The sequence below is a fragment of the Carassius auratus genome, chromosome 1, assembly GCF_003368295.1.
Source record: "Carassius auratus strain Wakin chromosome 1, ASM336829v1, whole genome shotgun sequence".
NCBI classification, from domain to species: Eukaryota; Metazoa; Chordata; class Actinopteri; order Cypriniformes; family Cyprinidae; genus Carassius; species Carassius auratus.
In genome coordinates, this window is record NC_039243.1 from 29,620,855 (window position 1) to 29,634,869 (window position 14,015).

The 14,015-nt window shown below is 37.6% G+C and overlaps 1 protein-coding gene and 1 pseudogene across 1 annotated transcript; one reads left to right on the plus strand and one right to left on the minus strand.

Annotated features, from left to right (window-relative positions):
* Nucleotides 1-3,924: 3,924 nt before the first annotated feature.
* On the minus strand, nucleotides 3,925-8,078 carry mettl14 (methyltransferase 14, N6-adenosine-methyltransferase non-catalytic subunit). The gene is made up of 11 exons (XM_026268868.1): nucleotides 7,884-8,078; nucleotides 7,692-7,780; nucleotides 7,410-7,497; nucleotides 7,214-7,309; nucleotides 6,632-6,719; nucleotides 6,446-6,536; nucleotides 6,003-6,144; nucleotides 5,820-5,912; nucleotides 5,624-5,740; nucleotides 5,318-5,528; nucleotides 3,925-4,642 (listed from the first exon to the last, which is right to left on the minus strand). Exons 1-11 carry the CDS (start codon nucleotides 7,947-7,949, stop codon nucleotides 4,338-4,340), a joined length of 1,386 nt encoding a protein of 461 aa, XP_026124653.1. The 5' UTR covers nucleotides 7,950-8,078; the 3' UTR covers nucleotides 3,925-4,337.
* Nucleotides 8,079-9,072: 994 nt separating this feature from the next.
* Nucleotides 9,073-14,015, plus strand: part of LOC113106864 (neurotrypsin-like) — a 36,126-nt pseudogene continuing 31,183 nt past the window's right edge.

The following is a 14,015-nucleotide window of genomic DNA, read 5'->3' on the forward strand; positions in this document are numbered from 1 at the left end:
GGAGAAGAGAAGAAATGACAAGAAACATGGAGAGTATTCAACCCAAAAGTCAGTCTATTCCCTTCAAATCAATGTTTTCTGATATAAAGCTTCAGAAACAATACAACAAAACTATTTTGGTAACCCTTTACAATATAAGTGAACATCAGTTAACGCATTAGCATGAACTAACAATGAACAAGACATTTGTAACAGTATTTATTCATCTTTGTTAGTTAGTAGAATACAAAAAAGCCTTTGTCCATTAAATAATATTAACAGATGTCTTATAATAAGTGGCTAATATGTGTCTTTCAATGGGCAATTTTGAAAATATTTCATTTGTCCCCAAATCGTAAATATGTGGAAAATGCAAACAATGTTTAAAAAAGGCAGAAAAAAAATATAACAGTTACAAGTAATACATTTTACATCAATATAAATATTTTACAATATTTTTCAGAAATTCTATGGCATTAAATTAGGTTTTTAACCAAATTAACTAACATTTCATTTGCACCTAGGGTTATTTTAGTGTTTGGGACCACCACACAAGAAAAAATTGACAACCAATCCCAATCTCTCTATAACATTATAAAATGGGAAAACTCTCGCCTGCTGTACTGTAAAAAAAGAACAATGGAATTCTGGGTAACAGTAATATATGACTCTCCATATGTTTCCAACTGCACCTTTGGGTCAAGAGGAACTGAATAATTGATGTTAAAGATTTGTGGGCCACAAAAGGTTTGACATCAGTGACTGTACACCGCAAAAAAAAAACCAACCCAGATGAAGTGGACACATCAGATTCTTGTGCCTTCTAATTCTAATTGCTCAGAGCTCATTCTGTCTCCATCGCCAACAACTCCAGAATCATCATCATTATCATCATCACCGTCACGGTCACCTCTGGGACAGAAGCACCTATAGCGAATGAGTCGGTGAGCAAGGTCTTTCTCCACATGAGTTTTCTGGAAAATAGCTGCAGCATGAATGTACAGAGTCTGGGAAACCCTCCATGTCGATTCCTTCTGTGGGCACTGCAGTGAACCTCTTTTTACGAGACTGAGTACATACATTTCTCATCGGGCCAAGTAAACGTCAAGTAGATCTGAGTCCAGTGTGGAGCTGAGAGTCTGTTTAACCATTCTGATAGAGCCAATTATGTAAAACTAAATATATTTATACATTATAGATTAATATAAAAACATTATTTAGTCCAGCTTTTAACTAGCGTCAGTCAGGGACAATATAAAAGCCAATTATTTGACTTCTAAACATATTTTCTCACTTAGTATAATGTAGACTTTTTACATAAATGAAACTATAGGGATCATTATATTTGGGGGTCCTTTTGGCATCTGATTCAGACTTTTTAAAATATTTTGTATGCATAGTATTTTTACCCTGTATGTAAAATAATATACAGCATACAGTTATATACGCTCAGCTAAAGGATTATTAGAAACACCTGTTCAATTTCTCATTAATGCAATTATCTAATCAACCAATCACATGGCGGTTGCTCAATGCATTTAGGGGTGTGTTCCTGGTCAAGACAATCACCTGAACTCCAAACTGAATGTCAGAATGGGAAAGAAAGGTGATTTAAGCTATTTTGAGCGTGGTATGGTTGTTGGTACCAAATGGGCTAGTCTGAGTATTTCACAATCTGTTCAGTTACTGGGATTTTCATGCACAACCATTTCTAGGGTTTACAAAGAATAGTGTGAAAGGGGAAAAACATCCAGTATGCGGCAGTCCTGTGGGTAAAATTGCCTTGTTGATGAGGTCAGAGGAGAATGGGCCGACTGATTCAAGCTGATAGAAGAGCAACTTTGACTGAAATAACCACTTCTTACAACTGAGGTATACAGCAAAACATTTGTAAAGCCACAACACGCAAAACCTTGAGGTGGATGGGCTACAACAGCAGAAGACCCCACCGGGTACCACTCATCTCCACTACAAATATGAAAAAGAGGCTTCAATTTGCACGAGCTCACCAAAATTGGATAGTTGAAGACTGGAAAAGTGTTGCCTGGTCTGATGAGTCTCGATTTCTGTTGAATTGAATTGTCGAATTTGGCGTAAACAGAATGAGAACATGGATCCATCATGCCTTGTTACCACTGTGCAGGCTGCTGGTGGTGGTGTAATGGTGTGGGGGATGTTTTCTTGACACACTTTAGGCCCTTTAGTGCCAATTGGGCATTGTATAAATGCCACGGCCTACCTGAGCATTGTTTCTGACCATCTCCATCTCTTCATGACCACCATGTACCCATCCTCTGATGGCTACTTCCAGCAGGACAATGCACCATGTCACAAAGCTCGAATCATTTCAAATGGGTTTCTTGAACATGATGATGAGTTCACTGTACTAAAATGGCCCCCACAGTCACCAGATCCCAACCCAATAGAGCATCTTTGGGACGTGGTGGAACGGGAGCTTCGTGCCCTGGATGTGCATCCCACAAAAAAAAGGGTAAACAGACTCCAGAGTAACAATTCATTTCTGCTCATTTCAAACCCTCTCATGCCTGACGCACGTCGCCTCCAGTGAGACACAATTAGCCTGATTTTTGCATTCATCACGCTGAATGATTCATTGCTTTGTGCTCAAACCTGATCTAAGTCCAGTCTCCCTCTGTTACCATCACATTAGCACCGAAACAAACTACAGAGATCTTTGTCAGAACTTTCCAGTCAATTTGAAGAACTCAGCTTTAATACAGCTTGTACACCATGAATAATCAACACAAAAATGAAATACTGGAGCTTTGAATAGGTTTTTTTTTTGTTATGTGATTGTAAGGGTCCTGTATGTCTATTTGTCTATATGACAGTCTTGTAATTGTGAGTAAACCAAATTTCAGACTTTGATAATACAGTTGTATCATCATCAACAGCTGATGACGGTTTTAATACAAACTATGACAGCCAATCCGCTGCTGAGTTGAATTAAGCTCCACCCAGGCAGCACCTGATTGGTCAATGCTGTTATCAGTTGACTTTTAATCAGCGATGAGATCGTCCAATCTCTTTGGAAGTAATCCTTAGTTGCTTTAACTCCAGATTAGTGGAACAAACAGTGGAAACATAATGAGAGACTGCTTAACTAATAAAGTGTGTGGGGGTTTGTACACTTCAATGTGTTCAATGAATTAGTAATGTTATTAATTAGAAATACACTTAGTAATTAGTTAGTAATTAGTAATCAAAAATACACACTTCTTTATCCTGATTAACCCACATGTCAAATTCTCAGGACCTGATCAGTCTGTCCAGTAACACTGCAGGTCATTCAGCTTCACTCTGATTTCAGACGATGTTGTTTTAGTATCGTTGAAATACTTTTATAGTTTTTGAATTGGATTTTTTAAAAAAAAAAAAGCATATTTCACGTTAATTTTAGTTATAGCAATTTTGTTTTGTCACTTTTTATGTGTATATAGTATTTCTTTTATTGATTATTTCATTTAGTTCTCATTATTTTAGTACTTAAATTCACAATAACAGCTGTTGTCTTGGCAAAACGTTTAAATCAAATGTTTTTTTTTTAAACATAACATTTTCTTCCAAGTAACATTTTATAAAATACTTTTAGTGTTAGTTAATAGTAAAGTCTCTGATGCGCTGTCATTGTAAAGATTTATTTTGACTGACTGGTGTGTGAATGTAAGGTGCATGAAATAAAGACAGTATTATAAATTGAGATGAGTGTGCCTTGTTTCACATTGGAAAATCATGCCAGAAAACAACACTAATGCTTAGATAACAGGTTATTTCATGCTTATCGCATGACTGGTTATTGATCAATACTAAGAATAAATGGATGCAAAGTGGTCTAAAGTTAGAGCTATCCTTTATGGACTCAGCATGTATTATTTTTATAATGATGCAGCTCCTCACAATAAACAAACCACAAAACATGAAAACATCAATTAGGTCGGCTTTATTTACCGCAAACCACTAATTCTACATGTCACTGCTGAAGGAATCAATAAGCTCCTGACACTGATCATAAAACTCCACAGGACACACAGGAAGTGTGCACACAGAAGGAGCAGATGCTCAAGTGAGAGATAAAAAAAATGGTTCAATTAATGTCCAAATGTAAAAACAAACACCAACACTAATAATACAAAAAATTAAAAATAAATCCTCTCAAAGTTTTGTAAAATGAAAACAGGGTTTAATTGAGGTTGAATAATATTCGTACAAATATCACGCTCTTAGTTAACACGCTAACAAAATGATACCCACTGAAAGCAACAACACCTTTTTTTAGGTACAAAAAATCTCATCACATTTTCTGTTTACCAGTCTCAAAGCTGGCGTGTTGTGCACTTTCATCGTGGAGGAAATCCACGGTGTGGACCTCCACGGCCTCTGAATCCCCCTCGATCTCCACGGAAGTTTGGCCGATTTCTCTCCCGACCCCGATCTCCTCTTCCTGCAGCGGAACCGCCCCGTCCTCCACGCTGTGAACCCCCACCTCGCTCTGCCATGGATTTAGGAGGCGGGGATTTGGGACGGAGTCTCTCGATTTCTTCAGTGCAACCAGATAAGTAAGCGTTGGGCTCACTGAAGTGGGCGGCATACGCTTCCACATTAAAGTTGCTATTGGTCAGCGTGGGGCCCACAGTCAGCCAACCTGAAATCATGCACAACATTAGATCAGAGCTAGATCAGTACACTAGCAATTGGGGTCAGTTAGGAAATTAATACTTTAACTCAGCACAGAGAAATTAATCAAATGTAACAGTGAAGACATTCATAAATTTACAAAAAGATTTATTCAAATAAATTCGGTTCTTTTAAACTTTCTAGTTATTAAGGAATCTGAAAAACCAAATGTGATAAAGGATAAAGGCATCTTTATCAGCATCTTAGAATGATTTCTGAAGGATCATGTGACACTGAAGACTGGAGTAATGATGCTGAAAATTCAGCTTTGCCTCAAAGGAATTAATTAGAATTTAAAATATAAACCGTTATTTTGAACTAATGATATATATTCTCAAGATTAGTGTTTTAATGTATCTTAATCAAATAAATGCAGCATTGGCGAGAATTAGAGACATAAAAAATAATCAAAAACATAAAAAAATCTTACAAGCCTCACTTGTTTTTTGTTTGTTTTTTCAACAGCAGTGTATAAATAATATAATATAATATAATATAATACAAAGAACTGCCTTTCATGTTATACTGTATATCAATTTTAAAGTTTGTTCCACAGAATATATCATACAGGAACTATATGAAGGCGGGTACATAATGATTTATTATAAACTAATTCTTTTAGTAGAAGTAGGGCATATCTAACCTGGCCTGATGGTACTGTCTCTGCCAAACAGGTGCAGCCGTCGACGGCCCAAGCAGAAGTGTTCAATGATGTGGAAAATCTCGACTGGCTTCTCAATATTGCCCATCTCTGGCTCCTCTGTAATGATCAGGTCTATATCCACATTAGCATGAATGAAATCGCCATCTGTGCTGCGTCTAACTGTGCCTTTGATACCCATCAGACAGTGCTCCTGAATGCACACACAAAACAAATTGTTTTTAATTAGTAGCAAATTATTGTTATGGTTTGCCCATTGCACTAACCAATCAGGACAGTGTCTTTTACCTTAGTTCTCTGGAAGACTGCCTTAGGGTCCAGCGTTTTGGTCTTGCCAGGGTTATTTTTGTTGGTCTTGATCCAACAAATGTCTTCACATCGCCTGAAGCCCCATTTCCTCAGACACTGAGAGAGAAGCGAGAGAGATGTTCAAATATGTAACACTCTCACAGACAGTGACTGTATTTGTTTGTGAGATATGTACCATTCGGCCAAGATCGAGGCCTTCCCCTGAACCACACCACAGGAACACAAAAGAGCGAATAGATGAGATTTCCTCTATGTTGAGCTTCATGATCTATACAAAAAAAAAGTATAATTGTAAAATAAGTATGTATAACTGAAATCCATTTCCATATGTTTTCCAATGCACATTTCTAGAACTCACATCATCCCAGTTCCAGAAGCGCTCGTTGGCTATGATGCCTGACTCTCTGTAATACTCCTCCAGTGGAGGCTCTATCAGAAGCACGTCAAATTTACACTTCAAATCTCTCAGATCAAACGTGTCCGGATCTGCCTGCAGATACCTGACATACAAAATACATTTATATATTCAGAAATACATGCAAATGAGACATATAACAGACCTTCGATGCTATATAGAATTTAACTTGGATGAAAATTAAGATTGAGGGATAGACTTGCAGACTTGACAGCACTGTATAAAAGTCCTATATCATGTTATTTTTACAACTTTCAAAACTTTCAAAACACTTTGTTTATCAGCTGAACAATCGGTTTGTTGTTAAAGAACAGTTGACTAAGGTCTATTAGACAGGTCTTAAGCATCGGTTTTATTTGGCATTGTCTGACAGCAGGTTTTCTTACATGGGTGGGGTGTTGGTGGCAGCGATGAGCTCATCTTTGAGTCGGATGAGCTCTCTTTGTTTTGGGTACTCCTCAAATCTGTCAGCCAATCCTGAAGCACAACAGAGAACACAACTGACACAGTCTAACACCTGGATACGAGAGAGGAAGAAAAACACAAGAACAATGATCCATAGGAACATTTACCTCCATCTCGGATAAAGTTCTGAGGTCTATGCCCTGTGTCCACAAAGTGTTGGCAGTAATCGTTGTGAGGATTTAAACTCTGAGTGCCCTGTGAATCAAAAAAAGTGTTACCATCATGAGCTTTTTAAAAAACAAAAATGGCTTGGGTAACACTTTTGAATAATGGTCCATTAGTTAATTCATTAATTAACAGGAACAAACAAATTAACATTAGAGTTACCCAACACCTAAAATTAAATACATAATTTATTACTGCATTTATTAATCTTTGTTAATGAAAATACAGTTATTCATTGTAAGTCAATGCTAATTCACAGTGCATTAACTAATGTTAACAAGCACAACTTTTGATTTTGAGTAAAGAATTAGTAAATGTTGAAATTAACATCAACTAAGATTCATAAATGCTGTAAAGGATTGTTCTTGCTTAGATCATGTTAACTAAAGGAGTTAACTAACAATAACTAATGAACCATTATTCTAAAGTGTCACCATGGCTTGTAAAAAAAACTTAATATTTGTTATTTTAAAAAGCAATCACCAACATACTGCACGATCATTCTGGATTGTGTTTAAATCTACCTTGAGGAAGGTGCTGGAGTCTTTGTACACCTCCTCATATGGTCCGCTCTCCTCCTGCTGCTGCTGCTGTTGCTGCTGCTGGAGCTCAACATCTTCCTGGAACATCACACAGCAGATCCAGGATCAGTTATCTACAGCCTTACCCTGATCTCATTTAAACAGCACTCAGGTTTACAGCTGATCAGTGCTCACTCACCTTCTGCTCCTCCACATCCTCCTCCGGGTCTTCACCTTCAGTCAGACACTTTCTTTTAGCAACAGGAAGTGATGTGTCAAATGAAGCCCTGCAGTAAACACAAAACAGACCAGAGGATAACTAACCCCCATCATTACTAGCACTGTTCTGATTTGAGAAGTTTAAAGTAACCTTTGCTTACTGCAACAGTGCCCTACTTTGATCATTTCGGGGGAAGACTTAATTCTGCCTTTATACTCTTGCTTCTATATCACGTTTTCAAACATGTGTCTGTAACGTTACCTGCACGTCTCTCTGGTCTCTTCGATCTCTTTTTGTTCATCTTTACTGTTGAGAACAGCACCGATGCTGTCGGGACTCTCTGCGCCGAGCTACGAGAAACAAACATTAACTTCATAAAGCACAATCGCAGTACTCAAACCCCGCGAACACATTTAAACTGGCTTTATGCGGTGAAAAGTCGTGTTTCTTCACCTGTTGTGCAAGAAGCTGCCGTCTGAGCTTCTGTCTTTCACGTATTTCCTGCAGCCGGCTGTTCATGTCAACAGTATTTTCCAGGGAGATTATTTATGATACAATTATTTGGTGTAAACAATTGAGCGGTAAATTGAATTGAAAACCTCGACGTGAGGAGCCGTCGCGCGTATTTTACATCATCACGCTGCTAGACGCATACTATGACGTCAGTAAGCGGCTTCTGATACTTGAAAAAGATTAATTACATTCCGCTTAATAATTATTATTACTGGGGAAATATTTCATCCACAATTCTCCTAAATTTATAAATGACTTTTGTTTGTAAAATATAATGTTTATGCACATTTTCTAGCGTTTTTGTTTTTATTTACTTTATTTTTCATTAAAATGTTTCTTCCATTGCGTTGTTGTTTCGATTTGTATTATGACATTTTTGGAAGTTTGTAAATGTTTTGAAAAAAGCCTAACTAGTAGGCTAAAGTGTTCACATTTAATTTCAAAGTGAAAACAATTTCTGTGCCAGTTTGGTCACATTCATTAATTTTCAGTTTTACCTCCTATTTTTTTGCATTAGATTTTGTTTATTCTACATACTATTTTGTATCTAAGAAATTATTTTATAAAAAATCCTAGATTCACTTATCCTTAGTATTTTAAAGACGTTATTATATGATTCTATTCCATTCCATTTCTTTTATTCTTATTCTATTATGCCAATTGTGTTCTATACTGTTTTCTATTTTAATATATTTATTCATTTATACAGAAAAGTTGAATTTTTAATAGCTATTATTCCATGCTATTATTCCAACCTATTATTCATATTCCATTAAAAATCTTTCTATGCTGATTCAGTGTAATATTTTTGTCAAAACTGATACATTTTTCATGATTCTCTGCTGATCAGAAAGTTAGAAAGAACCGCATTTATTATTTTTTTATAATTAGCTTTTGTTACATTATACATTTCTTTACTGTCATCTTTGATCAGTTTGCATCCTTGTTGAATGCAAGTACTGAATTATTTCAAAATCTTACTGAGCACACGCTTTTGAACAGATGTTTTATTACAAAATGACAGCCCTACACACAGACACATGCAGCAGTGACTCTTGGTTATATTTTACTGACACAAGAGGGCAGACATGACCTGGGCTCGGCTGCTGGTCAATACTCTTCTCCCTGAATGCATGAATGAACAAGATTTCACACCGACAGTGATGACTGAAACTGAGATAACTTGTCAGTGGAATTCTTTTTACAATTTATTTGCACTATATCTACTATACGGGATATTCTGCACCTTGACACTCGACATCATTATTGCTTTAGATATTCTTTTGTGAAACTTCTAATGATGCATGAGTCGTTAAGCCCCGGGCTTCCCCGCTTTCTGTTTCACTGATCCGCTTCCGAGCTGCTCCGGCAACAGACAAAAGACAAGATGAGATCACTCAAGGAGCATGTCTCCACATAGACTGGAGAGGAACTGTAATTGTTGTTATGGTTATGCTGACAGTGGTTGATCGTGATGGATGTGAGATGTCGGTTTCTCGTCACCGTCTGCTCTCTGCTGCTCCTCGCGCGCAGTGACGGCTCTCCGTTCACCGACTGTATTCAGAGCAGAGGGAAAGCGGGCTTTTACGAGGGATCCATAGACTCAACCGAGTCAGGCGTGAAATGCATTAACTGGAGCGATGTGCCCGGTGTTATAGAGCGGTATCCGGGGAAAGGACTTGGGGATCATAGCTTCTGCCGAAACCCGGACGCGAGAATTCGACCCTGGTGCTTCTTCACAAACAACCGGGGACGCATTGACTGGGGCTACTGCGACTGCAAGCAAGGTATGTACCAGACAGAATGATCTTATTTGTAAAAGCAGCCATTTATAATAACTTATAGCCTAATCTGCGCGACAAGTGTGTTTCATTTTCAAGAGTTACCTGCACGCGACATTGGGTTCAAGATTTCTTAAGAGTGACCTTAGTATAATGTTTGTTTTCGGTTTATCTTCTGCTAAACCTTTGATTCAGAATTAAACCAGTGCAGGGCACGCAAGCAAGCTAAGACATGTCCAAACTTCAATGCGTCCACGCGTGGGAAAGGTATGCGCGTCTCAGGTAGCACCTACTCTGAGAACAAAGCGAGCGCTCTTATCCGGCGCACTGGGACGTTTTACTTTGAGACAACCATCTCCAGCAGCAGTCTGTGTAATGTAATGTCATTACTGTTCCAACAGTAGCTCTGTTGCAGTTATTAATTTTTGTGCACGAGCGAGTATCCTGCAGGTCTCGAGCTGCCCAGCTGGAGCTTGCGCGCGAGAGAGAGAGTCCGTGCGCTGTTATGGTTGTCTTGACAGTCAGACAGTATTTGAAAAAGTATGACTTTTGTGACGACACGAGAGAATAACTAACTTTGAAGACATAATATAATTTACTGTATACGAGAGACTTGGAGCAATGTGTCACTTTTTACTCCAATGCATAACTTCGATTTTAAAATTAAATTTCTGTATTTAAGTATAGGCTTCAAAAATTATTAATAAATAAATAAAATAAATAAATGATTAATTGAGTTTCTCCATAATTTTTCCATATTTACTATTTTTGACATTTTTTTCTTTCCAATATTACTAGTATTAGTTTCAAAGCACTTTGAATGTTAACATTTGCTCAATGTCTTATATTAAATGGGAACCGATTGAGTCTATTTAAATATTTTGGTATTTTATTAGTTGATATTTCCAGCACATCAGCCGCATATAATTTTCCAAACATTCTGTGAATGTTTTGAAGCGCTGAAATGTTTGAAGAACGTGCTGCCATCGTGTGTGTGTGTGTGTGTACTGTGTGTGATTTATTACAGCTGTGAATGCTGCAGCTGGGTTGCACATCCTGTAAACACGTAATGCATGAAAAGGGCTTTCACACACGTTTCACACAGACGTCTGTTCCAGTAGCAAGTGGTTATATATTCATACTGTTGTGGTCAAATTTTGAAAAACAATCTAAAAAATTCTAATGCAAATTTACATTGATATATTTTATGTATTTAATTTTAGGTGTTGGGTAACTCTAATACATCTTACATGGTGCATGCTATAAATGATATAAAAATTAATTACTTGAATTACTAGTAATTTACTTTAAATTGGTTGTTATTATCTCTGAATTACAAAGTTTATTCACATCCAAAACTTGCCAGAGTATATACAAAAACTAAAAATAGCTCTTTGAGACACAACTGCAAATTAATATACTTAAATATGGGAATATTCCAGTTAGAATGGTTAGAATGTATTTTGAAAAAAAGTTTTTCTCATGTGCATTAACTTGCTTTATAATAGACCTGATTGTACTGCTGTACTCAATAGCTCACATTGTTTTCATGACACACATTATAGCTGCAGTAATTTGTAGTATCACACGCACAAACACACACACATTTATTATAGAAACGACTAGAACTCATGTAGAGTTGAAAGCATTCCTCTGTCATCACATAAAGCAAGTCTTGGATTAATGTTATCTTGCTGTGTAACTGTGGGAACATTTGTAATGTGCACATTTATCAAAATTACAGAGACCAATGGAACCAAATGTTTGTTTTGGTCAAAGGTCAACAGCACTCTCCTGTTTAACCTTTGACTTTGTGTGCGTTCACAGGTTCTTTGCGACTGCAGGGAGGCAGATCCAAGTTGGAAGGTACAGTAGAAGTGTATCTGAATGGTGTGTGGGGAACCATCTGCAGTAACGGCTGGGATGAGCGAGATGCCACTGTGGTGTGTCGACAGCTGGGACAGAGGTAATACACTTACACACACATACATTTAGTGTGGATAACATACTGTCATATCACTTGTACTCAGTGTTGGGAAAGTTCACTTTCTACATGAACTAGTTCAAAGTTCAATTCACAAATTTTAAAATGAACTAGTTCAGTTCATAGTTCAAACTACAAAATTTTGAACTAAGTTCACACAGTTCCAAAAATGAACTAGTTCATAGTTCTTTTTTTCCATATGTTGCTTCGAGCTATTATTTTTCAAAATTATTGCAACAGCCCATATAGAATCACAGACAGCAATTATTTTATCAGTTTTAACAATGAAGCTATGCGGCAGATTTCATCTTCATATCCAATTTTGAATCCTTATCCAACCAGGGTTTACATTAGCATTGAGGGGACAGCACTCCCCCCTTGTTGCTTTATTGCTTTGTCTCCCATTCTTACCGACCTTGTCATAAACATCATAAAATTTATTTGAAATGATCATACGCATTCTTGCTACATGCTGCTGTCGCCTCCATGTTTTTTATTTATTTATTTATTTTTTGATGACGCGTCACGCATGCGGCGGACGGAGGTGCGACACTGGTGGCTTGTGTTGCCAGATTGGGTGTTTTTCCGCTACATATTAAAACCCGTTTACGGTGTGTTTTAGCCGGGTTTTCGCCTGGAAGTCTTTATAGAAATCTGGCACCCTATTGAACTAAGTTAACCTGAGAGAGCGTGCCGTTCACAGACACCAGAATGAACGAGTTGACAGTAACGTTCATCAGACATTAATACAGCACGTTCAGTTCGCGTTCGCCCAAAATATGAACGAGTTCATGAACTATCCTTCAATGAACGCGTTCAGGCACAACACTGCTTGTACTATATTTGCAGTATGTATCTTTGCACACTATTAAATAGTATATAAATAACATTAAACCTACTAAGACTCTTAATGTTGTTCATTATTATTTCAAAAGTTTTTTTTAAAGAGTGACTTTTATAATGTTACTACGGATTTTTATGTCAAATAAATGCCGTTCTTTTGAACTTTGTATTCATCAGAGTATCCTGATTTTTTTTTTCCAACAAAAATATTTAATAAAGCAAAAATATTGAAATGAACTGCTTTCAACATATAACAATAATCATATTCAACAATAATCAGAAATCACGTTTCATGAGCAGCATACCATCATATTAGGATCTTAGCCCCTCTGAGTTCAACACATGTTCGCTACCATTTACAGAACAGCTAAAACACTGTAAAAAATAAATATATTGATAGCTAGGAAAAGACTCAAGTAAAGAAATCAAATGAATAAAAAATGACACTATTGTGCCTTTCTGTCTCAGCTATAGAGCGCGTGCCCGTGTGAGTCCTCTGTCCCGTCTGGTGGTGTCTGTAGTTCACTGGCAGTCGGTGGGCTGTGAGGGACAGGAAGAGGACCTTCTGCAGTGCAGTCGCACCGTCTGGAACAGAGGAGAGTGTGTTAACCATCAGGCGGCTGCTGTCTCCTGCACGCCAGTAGAGGGTATGTACACGCTCACACAATCTGTACATAAACACACATATAATCATAAATAAACACTCTCAAGAAAATAATTGAAGTGTGTGTGTGTTTAGCTTCAGTGTTCATCCCAGTTCGTCTGTCTGGTGGGCCGTCAGTGTATGAGGGCAGAGTAGAGGTGTATCATGCAGGACAGTGGGGCACTGTGTGTGATGACCAGTGGGACGATAATGATGCTGAGGTGGTCTGCAGGCAGCTGGGATTGGGGTAAGACACACACACACACACACACACGCACGCACACATGTTTGTTTTTGTGAAAAGTGGGGACATCCCATAGGCGTAATGGTTTTTATACTGTAGAAACTGTATATTCTATCTCCATTCACCAACCCTACCCCTAACCCTAACCCTCACAGGTAACTTTGTGCATTTTTACTTTCTCAAAAAAACTCATTCTGTATGATTTATAAGCGTTTTGAAAAATGGGGACATGGGTTATGTCCTCATAAGTCACCCTCTCCTTGTAATACCTGTGTCATACCCATGACATTATACAGAGTTGTGTCCTGATATGTCACAAAAACATGCCCACACACACACACACACACACACACACACACACACACACACACACACACACACACACACACACACACACTCAGGTCTTGCAGGTAATGAAATCATATCCATGCAGATTGAATCTATATGTACACACATATGAAGAAAAGAAAAACACACTCTTATCATGGCACTGGAATCATTAGACACATCAGACAACACAACATTCATGTATGTGCTTTCTTGGCATTCAATACATAGTGAATTTCACTCGTGAGAA